Source organism: Nelumbo lutea, chromosome 6, assembly GCF_056320005.1.
Source record: "Nelumbo lutea isolate HS-2025 chromosome 6, American lotus-T2T, whole genome shotgun sequence".
Taxonomy (NCBI): Eukaryota; Viridiplantae; Streptophyta; class Magnoliopsida; order Proteales; family Nelumbonaceae; genus Nelumbo; species Nelumbo lutea.
The window spans coordinates 208,890-227,586 of record NC_142689.1 but is presented as its reverse complement, the minus strand read 5'-3'; the positions used below and the strand labels follow the sequence as shown (position 1 = coordinate 227,586).

The following is an 18,697-nucleotide window of genomic DNA, read 5'->3' as shown; positions in this document are numbered from 1 at the left end:
CTCAGAAACGAAGGTAGCACACCCCATGATATTTATTACCCATAGGAAATGATAGAACTCATCCACAATATTTTTTTATAAGAAAGCAAAAAATTTTATTGATACAACACAAAGACTAAGAGCAGATGAGAACATTTGTAGATGACCAAGCAATATGAGAGATGGATAGTTGCAAATTTTCTATGAATAATCAAAAAATTTTACTAATGAAAAGAATGACAGTGACTAAAACACAAGGTAAATAGGTAATGTATGCTATACATTGTAAACATTGCATTGCATAGGATGGATAAATATAATTCATTTTCTTAATAATAGATAAATTATATTTAAGTATTAAAACAAACCTCTGCAAGACGATCTTCACATATACGCAGGAGTGCAATAGCCTTCAAACTTATGCGGTGTGAACTTTTATTATTGGCAAATCCAATAAGACAGTTAACACAATCCATGAAGCAGTCTCCAACCACCTGATCAAAATGTTCCAAGATAACTGCATATACCACTTCAATCAGAATAGTGCACAACATGTGGACATGACCAAAGGAAGTACCTAATTTCAATGTCTACTGGTAGCTGTGAGGACTAGAATAATAAAAGGACCATACCCTGTTCCACATTCTCAAATGCACTTTCAACAATGGATTCCAACTCATCATCAGCAGCGGCAGTGAAGATCATAAATACACTACGCCAGCCTGATTTAATATTTCCAACCTTTGATTTTATCATCTGCAGTAAACATAACAGCAACCAATTTCAACTGACATTGTCTGTTGCAATGCAAAGGAGCTAAAGCCAGCTGATACAATGATTAAGCTTCAAAGCTGGGGAAGTATTCATACTTGAACAATGCAGTCGACAATTAAGCCCCGTAAGGATTCACTTCGACTATTACGCATAAGAACAACAAAAGGTTTTAAAATGTCATTTTGGAATGTGAAATTGGTGAGCTCTGCACGTTCCAAATACTTCATACTAAGCTGCCTCAGTGAATCAATGGCATACATTGCAATTTTCTCATCATGGTGACTCCCAGCTGAAATGAAATGATTTGCAAGGACATACCATATTCTAGCCCATACCTGAAAGATGTAACAATATAAATGCAAAGAGATGAGACTAATTACTGTTAATAAGACACCTCTCTTGACACAAAAGAAGAAAAAATCACAGCAAACCAGACCTGCACTTTCAAGTATTTGGTGTAAATGACATGATGGTGAGGTGGAAAATTGGGTATTGACTAATGATGAATCCGAAGGAGCTATCATGGACTCTAAATTGAGGGAGTGGTCATTGTTTGCTGGTTGAACTGATAGAACAAAACAGGTAATGATTGAACAGATACCACCTGAGGTGGACTGAATCAAACCTAATCCTGATAGATAATGCCATGGTTAAAATTGTCTAAAATATTTTCTAATATTTTCACAAAATACTTCTATTCCATGCATGCTAAAACGAAATATTATTGGTTTATATCTCGGCATATTCCTTAGTGCTTCAAAATCATTTATAATGTTTTCAACAAGTTTATTTTGTTAATTATATCAATGTAAGGTTTTCAATCTACATAAACATAGATATTATCCAAATCATTATGTTTTAATAAGATTCCTTTCTTTTTAAACTATTACTTTTCAAGTTTATCACTAAAGAAGACTTTTCATTCTCAGTTTCCTTTATAAAATATTGGCAATTCTACACAATTTAAAAACATATAGTCAATGTTTTAATATCTTAAATTTTATTAAAAGATGAGACAATATAAGTACTGGATATGTAAATTATAACTTTTATATTAAATAAAACATTCTAAAATAATAGTCATAACAAGAATATCAACAATGGATACTATTACAACAAATCTACACAATTTCTGATAATATTTATTACTTTGAAGTGGTCAATGTTCTCACTGAAACTGGCATTTTAAAACTTGGATGTTGGCATGTTGCCTTGGTAACCCAGGGCATTCTGGAGTTGGCAATGTATTTACAGGTTGTACAGGAACCATATTGCTAAGTTACTTAACACAAGCACGAGAAGCAATTTCCATTAAAGGCAAAACAATTTTCCTCCTCTAAGGGACAGAATTGATTATTGAAGGAGACTGTTAAATAGTAGTCAAATGGATCTCATAAAGGAAAGAATGTTCTTGGCCCCTAAGACATTCAACAAGGAAAGCTAAAGAATTGGCTCATAATATGAGCTGCTTGTTCAATTGAACACATTCCAACTACCTTCATCCCCACTTTTACTACCTAGCCCTCCCCTGCTCTACCCAAAGATTATTGCCCCTCCCTTTTCAACCCACTAGCTGCTCTATCATAGTCAATATCACATTTTTACCTCCTTTTCTGCTATATCATGATTGGACTCTCTACCAATTCCATATCAGCTACATGTGTCGTTCTCACAAGGTTCAGTGATTCACCATCCTCACAACTCTCATTTCCTCTCCCCATTCCAGCCATCACCAGTATCACTGAAGTTAGCTTCAACCGGATTTAGATTTTCTTCCCAACAGCACAATTTCCACCCCTTCCCCACTGTTCAAACCATTTAAAGTAACATTTAGTGTAGCTAGGGGAGAATGATGCTATGCAAGGGCAACGTTAATGAAGATAAAACCAGGATCCAACACAAGACCTATATTACATCAGGGCCAAGATTTTGGATTGGGTTGAGGAATGTTTAGGGCACTATGGTGTTTGTTATAATTCGGCCTGCCTTTGAGTTCTTTTAGGGCACTATGGTGTTTGTTATAATTCGGCACTATCGGTTGAGGATTGTAACACTTGTGCCCTTTTTGAGTCTGAGAGTAGCCAAGAAAGACACACTTAATAGAGCGTGCATCCAGCTTGTCTATTCTAGGACTCAGATTGTGAACAAAGCACACATAGCCAAAGATACGGGGTGTTAATGGAAAGGGAGACAAGGTGGGGAATAAAATAGAAAGGGGAGACCGACCATGAAGAATGAAGGAGGGCACCCGATTAATAAGGAAACATGCAATAAGTACAGCATCACTCCGAAATCGTTTAGGAACACTCATATGATGAAAAATAGACCGAGCAGTTTCAAGGAGATGACTGTTCTTTCGTTCAGCCACCCCATTTTGTTGAGGAGTGGATGCACATGAAGTTTAATGAATGATGCCATGTTGTTCTAAATACTGTTGAAAGGAAGTAAGAAAGTATTCACGACCGTTATCTGAACGAAGAACTTTGATTGGAACACCAAATTGTGTACGTATTTCAGCATGAAACTTTTGAAAAATGGAAAATAATTCACTCCTTTCTTTCATTAAATAAATCCATGTCATTCTTGAACAATCATCAATAAAAGTGACAAAATACTTGTAACCATTATAAGACTCTATTTTGATCGGGCCCCAAATATCTGAATGAAGCAAAGCAAAAGGACTCAACATACGACTTTCAACTCTAGGACTGAAGGAAACACGACGATGTTTCCCAAACTAACACGACTCACACTGTAACACTGACAAATGACTCAAAGACGGAACTAGTATCTTGAGTGCCTTGAGAGAAGGATGTCCCAGTCGACAATGCCACTGTAGAGAAGTGAGTGAAGTCTGAAGTGCAACTGATGATCCACTACCGTCAAGGTAATACAATCCACCAGCTTCATGCCCCCCACCAATCTTCTTCCCCGTCCTGAGATCTTGAAAAACACAAGAGGAAGGGAAAAAAGTAACAGAGCAGTTAAGAGTCTTGGTTAATTTACTAACACACATAAGATTGAATGGAAACTTAGGGACATATAGAACAGATGATAAAGAAAGAGAAGCCATGTCAACATTGCCAACACCACAGATGGGAGAGGAGGAACCATTGGCAAGGGTAACAGTTTGAGATGTAGAAGTTTCAGAGAGAGAAGAGAACACACTTGGAGTCCCGGTCATGTGATCAGAGGCTCCAGAGTCAATAATCCAAGGAGAGGGTTTGGATGACAGATAAGCTATACCTGAGTGGGCAAGGGTGGTAGTAGTATGTTGTGAAGTAGTCTGGAGGAACCACTCATACTCATCATGCGGTACACTCACCATCTCCTTCCCGGAAACAGATGTAGATGTGGAAGGAGTTAGATATGCCTGTTGGTTATCACTGACATCAACCCCACCAGCTACTGCATGATTGGCCCATGTAGGAGGGCCATGGAGATCATAACAAAAATTCACCGAATGTCTGTCCCTGCCACAATGGGTACACTTCCTTGTAGAGTTACTTTTTCCTTTACCACAGCCTCCCCCTAAGTCACGACCACCACCATGGCCAAATACGGAACCACCACGACCTCCTCAGGAGGCATGTCCTCCCCCTTTAGTACCACATCCACCTCCTCTGGCTATCACAAATGCTGATCTATCAGACTGTGTGGGATTCTCTGTAGGCCCCAAAGAAGAGTAGAGCCCCCTAATATTTGGGCCCTAACTGGTTCATATTCTGATTTCAACCCCACTAAGAACTTAGTGACATCTAGTTGTTCCCTCTATTGTTGCTGAACCTTAACATCTGGAGTGAGGGGATGATAGACATTGAGTTCATTTCTGAGGTTCTTCATACTAGCATAGTACTCTTCTAGGGTTTTATTCCCTTGCTGCAGATCGAAATACTCCTGAGAGAGCTGATATACCCTTGTAGTATTATCCTGCCCAGAATAAAGCTTCTTGGCATGTTCCCATATGTCCTTAGTTGTATCTAAGAACATAAAGTTGGCACTTATTTTGGGTTCCATACTTTTCCATAACCATGTCATGATTTGGGCATCTTCTTGTTTCCAGTCATCAAACCCTGAAGAGTCAGCAGGTGGTTTATCTTCCTTCACATGCTTCACTTTCCTCTTTGCCTTGAGAAAAACTTCCATTGACTTGGCCCATGGTACTTAGTTCTCACCATTAAGTTTAATTGAAGTCATCTACACACCCAGATAGTCAGAGGGAATCACCACACTAGGTTTTTGATCACTACGACCATCTCCAGTTGCTGCCATGATGCTCTTACAATGCTACTTCTAATCTGAATTCCCGGTAGCCAACTAAGTACTGCTGTTAGGAGTTTGATGTTCCAGACACTACAGCAGTCCCCAAACACAATTGATAGGTACACAAACTTTTGTTCTTGTTCACACCGCTACTGATTTCACAAAATCATGAATCACACTGACATTAATTCAGCAACTCACTGACTGTATACAAGCCCTCTTGAAGTTGCTCAATAGAGATTGAGCATCACAAGCACCACCACACAACCATAGCTGTCACACATGGTACAGATTTGTCTGACCTTTTCAGAGGGCACTACAAGTCCAAAGAAAACATCAACTACTGTCACTTCAGTAACCTGTCATTCAATTCAGGTCACTTGTGACCAACATGGGCTTCAAAACAACTACAGACCAACAAAAAAGGGTCAAGCATACCCTTACACCATTCGGCCACTGTAAACACAGCCTGTTCTTGGACCGTTCTTTCAAGAACCAAGGCTACAAACAACCTAGTTCTCTAGGTTCTGATCAGTCCCCGCAGATTTTGAAGGCTTTCAACCCAAAAATACCAACAACACAAAAAAAAAAGGAGGTAACCAACCTTCGATGGAGAGCTTCAGTCGACCATCCACTTTTGAAGTTGTTCTCTTGAAAAAACAATTAGGTTCTGCGTAGAGAAAGAAGAACTGAGGTGTTCTCAGACCTAGGTTGAATCTGTGTTCTTCATTTTTCAGCCCAAAAAGAAGAAAAAAAATGAGGTCACGAACAGAAAGGAGCAGGTCACGAATCTGTGAGGAGATTTAGAGAGCAACGTCCTGCTTTGATTCCATGTTTGTTCTGTAGCTACAGTAGTTCGAACCAAAAGAAGAGAAGAAGAAGAAGAAGAAGAAGATGAAGAGAACAATCAAACTTGATAGATTAAACCCTATTAGTCGACCCTTAATATGGATTAGCCTCTAATTAGTAGTACAAAGACTAAACCGCCCCCACTTAAGTATGGGATTGGAAGTCTCTATTAAGACTACCACATAAGCACATAACTTAACATAAATAAAATGACTAATCTACCCTTATTCGGCTAGCTCTAACAATAAAAAAAAAATCACCTAACAAACAAGAGCTGATCAGAAAAGCTCTGGCCATATCCAAACGCAACAACATCCCAAAACTGCTCATACCAAGCTCAGGGAGCCTGTTTCAAACCATACAGTGATTTATTTAGGTGGCACACCAAAGAAGGATCGTTGTAGTTACCAGGAGGAGGCTTCATGTAAATGGTCTCCTTCAACTAACCATGAAGGAAGGAATTCTTAACATCTAGCTGGTAAATGGTCCAAGATTGGATAATTGACAATGCAAAGAGAACATGAACTGCAATGCTCTTGGCAAGTAGGGAAAAGGTTTCTTCATAATCAATGTCATACTCCTAACTATAGCCCTAGGCAACTAATCGAGCCTTATATCGATCAAGGGATCTAACAGATTTTAGTTCTCACCATTAAGTTTAATTGAAGTCATCTACACACCCAGATAGTCAGAGGGAATCACCACACTAGGTTTCTGATCACTACGACCATCTCCAGTTGCTGCCATGATGCTCTTTCAATGCTACTTCTAATCTGAATTCCCGGTAGCCAACTAAGTACTGCTGTCAGGAGTTTGATGTTCCAGAAACTACAGCAGTCCCCAAACACAGTTGATAGGTACACAAATTTTTGTTCTTGTTCACACCGCTACTGATTTCACAAAATCATGAATCACACTGACATTAATTCAGCAACTCACTGACTGTATACAAGCCCTCTTGAAGTTGCTCAATAGAGATTGAGCATCACAAGCACCACCACACAACCATAGCTGTCACACATGGTACAGATTTGTCTGACCTTTTCAGAGGGCACTACAAGTCCAAAGAAAACATCAACTACTGTCACTTCAGTAACCTGTCATTCAATTCAGGTCACTTGTGACCAACATGGGCTTCAAAACAACTACAGACCAACAAAAAAGGGTCAAGCATACCCTTACACCATTCGGCCACTGTAAACACAGCCTGTTCTTGGACCGTTCTTTCAAGAACCAAGGCTACAAACAACCTAGTTCTCTAGGTTCTGATCAGTCCCCGCAGATTTTGAAGGCTTTCAACCCAGAAATACCAACAACACAAAAAAGAAAGGAGGTAACCAACCTTCGATGGAGAGCTTCAGTCGACCATCCACTTTTGAAGTTGTTCTCTTGAAAAAACAATTAGGTTCTGCGTAGAGAAAGAAGAACTGAGGTGTTCTCAGACCTAGGTTGAATCTGTGTTCTTCATTTTTTAGCCCAAAAAGAAGAAAAACAAAATGAGGTCACGAACAGAAAGGAGCAGGTCACGAATCTGTGAGGAGATTTAGAGAGCAACGTCCTGTTTTGATTCCATGTTTGTTCTGTAGCCACAGTAGTTCGAACCAAGAGAAGAGAAGAAGAAGAAGAAGAAGAAGATGAAGAGAACAATCGAACTTGATAGATTAAACCCTATTAGACGACCCTTAATATGGATTAGCCTCTAATTAGTAGTACAAAGACTAAACCGCCCCCACTTAAGTATGGGATTGGAAGTCTCTATTAAGACTGCCACATAAGCACATAACTTAACATAAATAAAATGACTAATCTACCCTTATTCGGCTAGCTCTAACAATAAAAAAAAATCACCTAACAAACAAGAGCTGATCAGAAAAGCTCTGGCCATATCCAAACGCAACAACATCCCAAAACTGCTCATACCAAGCTCAGGGAGCCTGTTTCAAACCATACAGTGATTTATTTGGGTGGCACACCAAAGAAGGATCGTTGTAGTAACCAGGAGGAGGCTTCATGTAAATGGTCTCCTTCAACTAACCATGAAGGAAGGAATTCTTAACATCTAGCTGGTAAATGGTCCAAGATTGGATAATTGACAATGCAAAGAGAACATGAACTGCAGTGCTCTTGGCAAGTAGGGAAAAGGTTTCTTCATAATCAATGTCATACTCCTAACTATAGCCCTAGGCAACTAATCGAGCCTTATATCGATCAAGGGATCTAACAGATTTTAGCTTGAAAGTGTAAACCCAACAGCTCCCAACAATGGAAGCATCTGAAGGAGTAGGCGCAAGATCCTAAGTGTCATTCTTATGAAGAGCCTGAATCTCAACATCTATGGGTTCTCTCTAATGAGGATTCCTAATGGCTTACTGATAAGAACGTGAGATATCTATGGAGGATGATAAAATCCCAAACTATTCCTTTGACTCAAAAAAGAACTAGACATAGAGGAACTAAGATAAGTTAAGGATGCTTCTGATTGAGATTTCAAAAACGCTAATGCAAATAGGCAGCCCACCCTACGCTCCTTCCCTTTTACCCTCCCAGCCTGTCGGTTCTAGATCAAACAACCATTATGAGAAAAGGTGAGAATATTTCCTTCGTCAACAAGGTGCCCAACAAAAGTTCAGTTGGTAGTAAGATTAAGGACAAAGAAGGTTTTTAAAAAGGAAAGGGTATAGTGGGGGAACGTTTCAAAAACAAGTTATTACTACCAATGATGCTTAGCTTTTCAGCATTAGTAATAACTATGGCCCCATTTGGCGCGTCTTTCCGCGTGGTGTTTTGGTTGTTTACAAGCCAGGCAGACCACACCACGGTCTTTTTCCGTGTGGTTCATAACAGATCTAGCTACCAAAAGTCGGTGCACCGAAAGACACGAGAAGCCCATTTTGGGCTGATTTCAGGAAGCTCCAAATGGAGCTTTTCACGTCTTTCTCGCTTTTTTCTCACATGGAAAAACACAGAAAGATGCGTGGTAGTGAAAAAAGCTTTGGGCTGCTCAGATCTTCATGCAAAAGCTCAATGCGTCTTTTAACTGTTAGAGCTACCAGAAGATCTTCCCAAAAAGACTTGCCAAATGGCCCCTATGTGTTTATCATGGGTTTCAGTAAGGTGACTTCAATGAGTGGAATAGGCTCTAGTCATATGGTTGGTGGCACCATAATCAATAATTCAAACATGTGAGGGTGAAGAACAATAGGCGGAGAACTTACCGGATTAAGGACAAAGAAGGTTTTTAAAGAGGGGACATAGTAGGTGAACACCTTGTGATTAAGAGCAAACTCTAATTGGAATTGTCTCCATTTTGCAACCATCACTCTACACTGAGCAAGGGCTATTCTCTGGCCTGCATACACCTTGTGATTAAGTCTAGGTTTGACAGAGGTTCTCCCCCCTTTTTAAATGTAGATAACATCCCCCCCCCCTTTTTTTTGAGAAAAGGTTTACTTAATTCAAAAAGAAGAGGTACATGAGGCAATGTACACAACAGATAAGCACTCAGAAAGTTACATAGGCATAGAACTATCACTAAAAAGATAATCCCTGTGAGCACCAGATTTAGCTAGACTATCAGCTTCAGAGTTTAGCCCCCTTGGAATCCAGACCACATGGGCATTTAAAGAAGCAAGAATGTCTCTCACTTCAGCCAGGTAGTGAGCTAAGGCCCAAGGCCCATTGTCAGGATTAGAAAACCAGTTAATGGTGTTGGTTGAGTCTCCTTTAATGGTAAGATTTAGTAAGTCCATGTCTTTTGCAATCCTGATGCCAGTTAGAGCTGCCATGACTTTGGCCTTTGTTGAGGAGGCAATTCCAATAGGCCCACTAAAAACCCAACTGATACCATTTCTATTTCGAATTACACCTCCAATACCCGCTACACCTGGGTTTCCGAAAGCACTCCCATCAAAGTACAAGGTCGTCTCGCCATCCACACCTGATCTGAACCTACAGGGAGTAATGAGTTGTATTTGATTAGAGTGAAGGAAATTTACTATGCTTCTTTGGAGGTCATCAAAGGTGACACCTCTGAAGTGAGTTGAGTTGGAAGTCCACAAGAAGCATCTGTGTATAAGGCTTTTGGTTTCTCCAAATTCTGTGCACTTGCTCCAAGAGTGATAACCCAAATGTAGTGGGGGCATCGCCTTTTCCAACCTCTAGAAACTTCCTACCTTTAGGGTTCAAAGAGTCTATCTAAGGTAGACAAGGATACATGTAGCAATATTGGGCCAAATAGGCTTGAACTTATTCCCTGTTTATGCCTTTTTTTTTTATGTTAATGGGTGTCCTCTTTATGGGCCTTTAGCATACTTCTTATTTGTTTATAAGCTGACACCCTCTTAAGGGCACTCTTGTAATCCTACAGTGGTTTCTAATTAGATCTAATAAAAGTTAAATAGGGGCTGGGATGAGACATAATCTTTCTCATCTCCTTCTGTTGTTTTCTTCTTTGTATCAAAGGCGCAAAGCGATACTACGTTTTTCTCTTTTTTCTTTAATTCCATATGTAGTGTATGGAGAACTGAGTTGGTGATTAACTGAAGATACATGCGACCTAGTTGTAGAAGATTTCTGGAGAAAATAGCCATTCATATTGGTGCCCAAAACTGTTCTTGGAGATTTTACCCAAAACCCTAGCCAATTGAAGAAACCAAGGTAACGGCCTTGGAGTTGGTTCCAACCTAGAGCTCAGAGCGTGAAGGGAAGTTTTTTTATCATCATTGAAATCGATCCAAGCTGAATTGATTTCTGGAATCTCTAAAAGGAATGGCTGTAGTTTCTTATTTTTCCCGGGTTGCAAGATTCTGCACAACCCCAGTTCTTGGTCCTATTCAGGTTAGTATTGGGTGTTCTCCCTTCCAGTTATCCCTGTTTTATATCTGAAGACTATTTCTTGAATCATTGAATTAATGGAAAACTCTGAAGTAAATATTAAGCAAGGCTTAGAGTCGAGACTAGGTCCAGGAGAATTTGCAGATTCTCTTTTGGCTGCGACCACTATGGAACTTGTTTTTCTTTTTTTTAGAGAAGGTAAAGTAAGAATATAATAAGAAAAACAAACATGTGCAACAAGATGATATACACGGACTAATAAAAGAACTTCCCTAGCAACACTATACCCCCCACCCTGCTTTACAAAAAGGGGACCGAAACCTATATTCTTAAAAAACGAATGGTCCATAAGCCAGGAGTGTATTTTCCCCAAAACTTGCAAAACAGAATCTGAAAAGCTAATCTTATTTTTGAAGATTCTTGCCTTTCTCTCCTTCCATAAGCACCAAAACACCACTGCTGGGATTATGTTCCAGATCACTTTTCCTCTTTTGCGCAGACCTCCCACCCTCCATCCTTTTAAAAACTCCGCTACTGATCCTGGGTAACAGCTTTGCACCTCAAAAAATTGAGCTACTCTGGACCATATCTCAGCAGAAAAACGACAATGTAACAGCAGGTGGTCCACAGATTCTGAGTGGCCTTCACAAAGGACACAATCTGATGAGTCCAAAAGCATTCCCTTCCGCAGATTCTTACACCAAATGATGTTGGCAGGAACTAACTGCCCTTCTCTAATGGTTAAAGCATCGTGAAAAGATTTGGTTGTGAACTTTACTGCGTTGTCCCGTTTCCAAACTCTATAGTCATCCCTCCCAATTTCTACTTCAGTGTTGTAAAGCAGATTCATTTTTTCCATCAACGCATCCACCTCCCAGTCATTTAAGTTTCTTCTAAAATGAGGAAAACACACCACACTTTCATCTTCCAAAACTTCACCCTCAACCCATCCCCAATCTTGAACTTCACCCCTTTTGCAAAAGCACCAAAAGCAACTCCTTTCTAGACTGAGCATCCATAGGACCGGCTAGCAGCTCCTTGGTCCCACCCAAGATTTCTGTCGCCATACTTAGCAAGGATCACTCTTCTCCACAAACCCCCTTGATTTTCTCCAAAATGTCAAAACCATTTTCCTATAAGGGCAGTACTGAAATCCCTGACTCTTCTCACCCCTAAACTACCCTAGGTTTTTGGTCTGTAGACTTAGCTCTAGTTAGCTAGATGAAACTTCTTTTCTTCTTTCCTACCTCTCCAAAGGAAATCCCTCATTTGCTTTTCTAGGATATTGGGCATTCCTGAAGGTATCGGGTACACATTGGGAGTAAATACAAAGGAAGGGATGACAGCACACTTTTATGCATTCTTACTTGCAGACCTGATACAATTTTGAATCGCCTCAGCAAATCCATTATATTGCGTAGTTGTTCTTTGGATTCATCACAAAATAGGACAGTGTCATCAGCAAGCATACTGCAGAAGAGACACTTCCACCCTTCCATTCCCCACTTCAAAACCTGTAGCAGCCCTTTTCACCATTCTACTGAGAGCTTCCATAATACAAATGAAGAGGAAAGGGGAAAGTGGATCCCCTTGTCTTAAGACTATTGAGATTTTAAACTTCCCACAAGAAGTTCCATTTATTAGAACCAAGAAAGTGGGTGTGGTAACACACTTTCATCCAATTTCTCCATTTAGATCCAAAGTTCCGTCTTCTAAGGATATAATCTAAAAAGTTCCAGTTCACACGATCAAATGCCTTTTCCAAGTCCATTTTGCAAAGTAGTTTAGACCTACCACTTCTCAGCCTTGAGTCTAAAAGTCCATTTGCAAAGGAGATTCAATGCAAAAGTTCATTTGCGAAGTAGTCTAGCACTACCACTTATCAAGGAGAATGATCCCTCCTATGATAAGTGGATGCAGGAGAACTATACTATCATAGAGTGGCTGGTAAATTCAATGCAACCCCACATCAGTCAACGCTACTTGTGGTGGACTTTGCAAATGAGACTTAGGATATTGTTGTAGAGAAATACTCCCCAAAACTGAATGTGGTCAGGACATATAAGTTGAAGAATGATTTGAACAATCTATGACAGGGGGAGAAACCTTTAGCAATTTACTACTATATGCTGAAATCTCTTTGGTAAGAGATCAATTTGATGGAGACAGTGGTTTGGGAAAGTACAAAAGATGGTAAAACATAGGAGAGTAGTGGATACAAACAGGGTGTTTGAGTTCTTGACAGGTCTGAATCTAAAGTATGGCATTACTAGGCAAAGTATCTTGGAAAATGATGATATAATTCAATCACAAGTGTATGCTACGGTTAGTAGTTAGGAAAGCAAGAGGTAGGTTCAGGTTCAGGGAACAACTCCAGTAGACCATTTTGCTAATGTTGGTGTGAAACCTAAGACAGTCGAGGATATGAAAGATGTTATATGTGAGTATTTCAAGAATAAAAAGCACACAAATGACACTTGCAGGCCCACACCTTTTGCCAGCCCGTTTCAGAAATTCCGACAACAATAAGAAAGCTAGGAATGGGAAGAGTGGAAACTCTAATGCAGACATGGTTCCAAATAGTGACAAGGGTTCTAGTGATAAGAAGACTACCATTGAACAGTTGGCAGCAGTAAAGACTGAATTTGAGAAGTATGGGAAGTCCATTAATCGCCTTAAGAACATAGTTGCAACTTCTAGCTCTTTAGACAATTCGACTTCCTCTGCTTTTGCATTTAGGTATTCCGGTTTCTTGGAGAAGCAAGAAATAGTAAATGGTTGCTAGGTTGCCACTGATGTTGTATTATGATAATCAGACTACCATCGATATAGCACATAATTCTATTTAGCATGATTGGACAAGTATATCAAGGTGGATAGACATTTCATCAGGGAGAGAGTGGCTTCCAGAGAAATTTGTCTACCATTCATTGCTTCTGGAGAGCAATTAGCTGATATACTTACCAAGGGAGTTCCCAAATCTAAGTTGCAGTAGTATGTACACAAGCTAGGCATGATTGATGTCCAGGCTCAAATTGAGTGTAGCAATATTGGGCTGAATGGGCCTTAACTTATTCCCTGTTTATGCATTTTTATTTATCTTAATAGGTTCCTCTTTATAGACCTGTTAGCATACTTTTTATTTTTTTATAAGATGCCACACTCTTAAGGGCACTCTTGTAATTCTACCATGATTTCTAATTAGATCAAATAAAAGTTAATTAGGGGTTGGGATGAGACATAACTATTGTCCAAAAAAGAAGGAGAAGAGAAGTAAGAAGAGAGAAGAGAGAGGAGAGGAAAAAGGTTTGAGAGCCAAAAAGTAAGGCTGGTGGGGCCAGCTTTTGGTATTTATATTAGGGCAACATAAACAAATAAAAGAAAGGGAGAAATTACAATAGTACCCCTACGGTACTAATTTGAATATAGTAGCAGACTTTTAACACTCCCCCTCACATTGGAACATATATGTCAATCATGCCCAACTTGTCACATAAATCATGATGCCGCAAGTGATGTAACCCTTTTGTGAAGATGTCTACAAGTTGGTCTTCAAAACTGACATAGGGGGTACATACTTCCCCTTTGACAACCTTTTCTCTAAAAAAATGTTTGTCGACTTCGATGTGTGTATTTCTATCATGCAGCATTGGATTAGCAACAATGTTTATAGCTGCTTTGTTATCACAATATAAGGTCATAGGTCCATCAACTATAAATCCCAACTCACTCAACAAATTTTTTAGCCACATAATTTCGGCCACTCCATGAGACATTGCCCTATGTTCAGCTTCAGCACTAGACCTAGCCACCACATTCTGCTTTTTGCTTCTCCATGTGACTAGGTTCCCTCCCACAAAAATATAGTAGCAGCTGGTAGACTTCCTATCATTTAGGGATCTTGCCCAATCTGCATCAGTATACACTTCAACTTTCAAGTGCCCATGCTTTTGGAACAATAAACCTGCACCTGGAAATTTCTTAAGATATCTAAGGATTCTTTCAGTTGCTTCAAGGTGGGCGGTCTTACGGGCATGCGTGAATTGACTAAGAGCACCTACTGCTAGACCTGGCAATTGGGTTGGGCGGTTCGGGTTCGGGTTCGGGTTCAGGCTCAGCCTTGGGCTCGGGTTCGGGTTAAGACACTTCGGTTTGCTTTTTGGCTCGGGTTGAATTTCAGGTTGGGTTATCAAATGCTAGACCCTAACCCTAAATGTTTGGGTTAGGGTTGAGCCATGGGTCAATTCGAGTCATCCCAAAAAATAAATGACATTTAAAAAATAAAGAAAAACTACATGAAAAATGACAATCGGGTCAGTGGGTCGACCCATGACCCAACCCAACCCAGTTTTTTTCATGTTGGGTCGGGTTGGGTCATTCTCACACTCAGGTAGCTAAATATGAGACCCTAACCCTGTTTTTTTGGATTGGGTTGGGTCAGGTTCGTGGGTTGAGTCAACTTTTTGCCAGGTCTACCCACTGCATAAGCAATGTTTGGCTGAGTCATAGATAGATATAGCAATCTTTCTACAAGCCTCTGAAATTGTTTCACATCCTTGATGAATTCACCTTGACAACCACCTAATTTGTGATTAGGATCAATAGGAGAATCAATAGGTTTCACTCCCAAGGAAGTACCTTAAAGGACCTAGATCTTTCACCTCAAATTGAGTAGCAAAAAATCCCTTCAACTTTTGAATTTCATCTTTCCAATCACCAATGATAACTATATCATCAACATGCACTATCAGGGCTGCAATTTTTCTTTCCTCTCTTTTCACAAACAATGCGTGATCAGATTGACACTACTTGTAGCCTCTTTGTTGAACAAATACATAAAACTTGTTGAACCAAGCTCTTGGTGATTGTTTCAGGCCATATAATGACTTTTTTAACCTGCACACTCACTGTTCATCACCTTGAGCTCGGAAACCAGGGATTGTACCATGTACACTTTTTTAACCTGGACACTCACTCTAATGGAGTTCATCTTAGCAATTGGTGCAAAATTTTCTACATAATCCACTCCATACATTTGTGTAAACCCTTTTTCCACTAAATGAGCTTTATACCGCTCCACTATGCCATCAGCCCTATGTTTTACTATAAAAACCCATTTACATCCAACCGGTTCCTTCCCCTCAAGAAGATCCACCAATTCCCATGTACCATTTTTATACAAAGCATTAATTTATTCCTTCATTGCATCTGCCCATTAAGGCACCAACAAAGCTTCTACCACATTCTTAAGAAACAAAATGAGAAATGGAATGTTTAGTGGTGCAAGACCTAACGCCTTTCCGGTGAGCAATAGGAAAGTCAAGGTCATCAACAATGGAGGTATCAATAGCAATAGGGTCAGAAACATCAATGGGAACCAAGGTACCTAGTTGGGTAGGGCCCAACCCCATAGAATTTGATGGCATTAGTGGTACAACTTCTAGGTGCTCCACAACTCTTGAACATGGTTGGTCTTTGTGACGACAAAAGAAAACACAAAAGGGAGGAGGAGAAACAGGGAAGATAGGCTCATTCTCAAAGAAAGAGACATCCATAGAAACATAATATTCCTGAGAGACTGGATCAAAGCACTAGTACCCCTTCTAAGTTGTGGAGTACGTCAAGAATATGCAAGGAATAGCATGAGGACCCAATTTTGCATGGGTGGATGAAAGGTTTTGAACAAAGCAACAACATCCAAACACACGTGGAGGAATAGAAAGAAAATGAGCCTTGGGAAAAAGGAGTTGAAGTGGAACTTTGCACTCTAACCAACGAGAGGGCATACAATTAATGAGATAAGCAGCACTAAGGACAACCTCAAACCAAAAACGTTTTGGGACATTCATATGAATCACTAACCCCCAAGCTACTTCAAGAAGATGTCAGTTATTTCTTTCAGCAACAGCATTTTGTTGGGGTGTTCGAGCACATGAGCTACGGCGAAGTGATCCACACGAAGCAAAGAACTCCATGAGATCATTATGAAAGTATTCATAGACTTAGATCTCAGTTTGAAATTGGGTGAAGATCATCCGTTGGAAAGCTTGGATAATTCTTGGTACTTCATCCCTAGTTCGCATTGGATACACCCATGTGTATTTGGAATACTCATCAATAAAGGTAATAAAAAACTTGTAGACACTCTCAGATGGTAAAGTAACATGGCCCCAACAATCAGAATGAACAATATGGAAAGGAAATTCAGATTTATTATTCTTTGAAGGAAAATGAGTTCTACAATGCTTACTCAATTTACAAGTTTGACATGTAAACTCTAACACTGATACTGACTTAAACAACTCTGGAAACACCATTTTCAAGGACTCAAAAGATAAATGACCAAGACAACTATGCCATAAATAGACCTAACTCTTACTAGACTGACTCTTAGACTCTGTGACTGTAAGACCAACCATATTCTCCAGCATGTAGAGTCCATCCATCGTACGTCCTCAAACAATCATCTTCCCTAATGCCAAATCCTGGATCAAACAATAAGACGGAAAAAAAAGGTCACTGAGCAGTTTAATGAATTAGTGATACTACCAACAAAGAACAAATTAATAGGGAATTTTGGAACATATAAAACATTAGAAAGGGTAAGGCCAAAGGAAAGAGAAATGGTTCATTGACCAGCTATGGTAGAGTGTGAACCATCAGCTACTCTCACCTTGTCTCTTCAGAGGGAAAATGATAGGTCTGAAAGTAAGTAGACTTACCAGTCATATGTTTTGATGCTCCAAAATCAATTATCCAAGGAGAGTCAAGGGAATGGGACGATACATTGAAAGCTGTGGCAGAATTACCTGATATAGACGCAAATGAAGTTGAAGGAGGAGGAGCATCCATCTGACGAATTGCCCCACCATAGATTTCTAAATGGTCGGTCATGAAGGAATTAATGACATCCTCCCTAGGGTCAGAACCAGAGGTGTGTCTGAGTCACAATAGTAGTAGGGGGCTGATTCTCCTGAGTAGTGATGTTTGTTGTAGTGAGCTTTCTCGGACCTTGCTGTCCTGATTTCTTATTCAGATCTGAACCTTATTTCTTACTCAATTCCTAAGCCCATTTTGGCTTCCCATGAAGTTCCCAGCATGTATCACGGGTATGTCAAGACTTCTAACAATGGGTGCACCATAGTTTGTCTTCCTCATCCACCCTTTTTTTAAAGTCCCCCTTCTTAAAGGGATTTCCCCCACCTGTAACAACATTCCCTTTCGTTTCCAATACAACTGCATCCCCCTCAGAATTATTCATCAAATTTCTTCTACTTTTCTCTGATTGTACTAATGCATATACCTCCTGGATAGATGGAAGATCTTTGCTGCCTAAGATCTAGACTCGAATGGATTCATACATAGGGTTTAAGCCATGAAGGAATGCAAATACTCGCTGATGGTAAACAAGGGACTTGTACGCTTTTGCATCTTCATCACACTTCCATTCCACTCTCCGATAGTGATCTAACTCCTTCCAGATGGAGGTTAAGTCTGAATAGTACACAGAGAGACTCCTTTCCCCATGTTTACAAGTAGATGATTCCACCTATAACTGATAGATCTTTGCATAGTGACACAATTTAGAATAGGTTGACTTTGCTTGTTCCCAAATCTCATAAGTCGTTTCATCCAACATAAAATTTATTCTCACCTGAGGTTGCATAGACACTTAAAGCCAGAACATAACCATGCTGTTTTCCTGGTACCATCTATCATATTCAGCACTCCCAGAATTAGGTTCTTTAATTCTCCCATTTATATACCCTATATTTTCCCTTGCAGTAATGTACAACCTGATCCCTTTCGACCATTCCAAGTAATTTAGACCATAAAGGGGTATGACAGCCATAGGGAAGGATAAATCCATACCCCCACTCAACCCATTCTGCATAGAGGAAACACCAGACGTGGCAGAATCTTCACCACTCATGATAACTGTTTCAGGTCACACCCAAAGTAGTCACAAAAACCTAAAACAGTGCAATCCACCACCCCA

General features: G+C 39.9%; 1 protein-coding gene across 8 annotated transcripts in view; it reads right to left on the bottom strand.

Annotated features, from left to right (window-relative positions):
- The window catches only part of ATMIN7 (HOPM interactor 7), a 98,364-nt gene that overhangs the window by 12,202 nt on the left and 67,465 nt on the right, over nt 1-18,697 (bottom strand). For all 8 annotated transcript variants that reach the window (XM_088950723.1, XM_088950728.1, XM_088950726.1 and 5 more), the window contains 3 exons: nt 849-1,088; nt 612-735; nt 348-496 (listed from right to left, as the gene is read on the bottom strand). In XM_088950723.1, the coding sequence (XP_088806849.1) occupies nt 348-496; nt 612-735; nt 849-1,088 (513 nt within the window). The remainder of the gene's footprint in view (nt 1-347; nt 497-611; nt 736-848; nt 1,089-18,697) is intronic.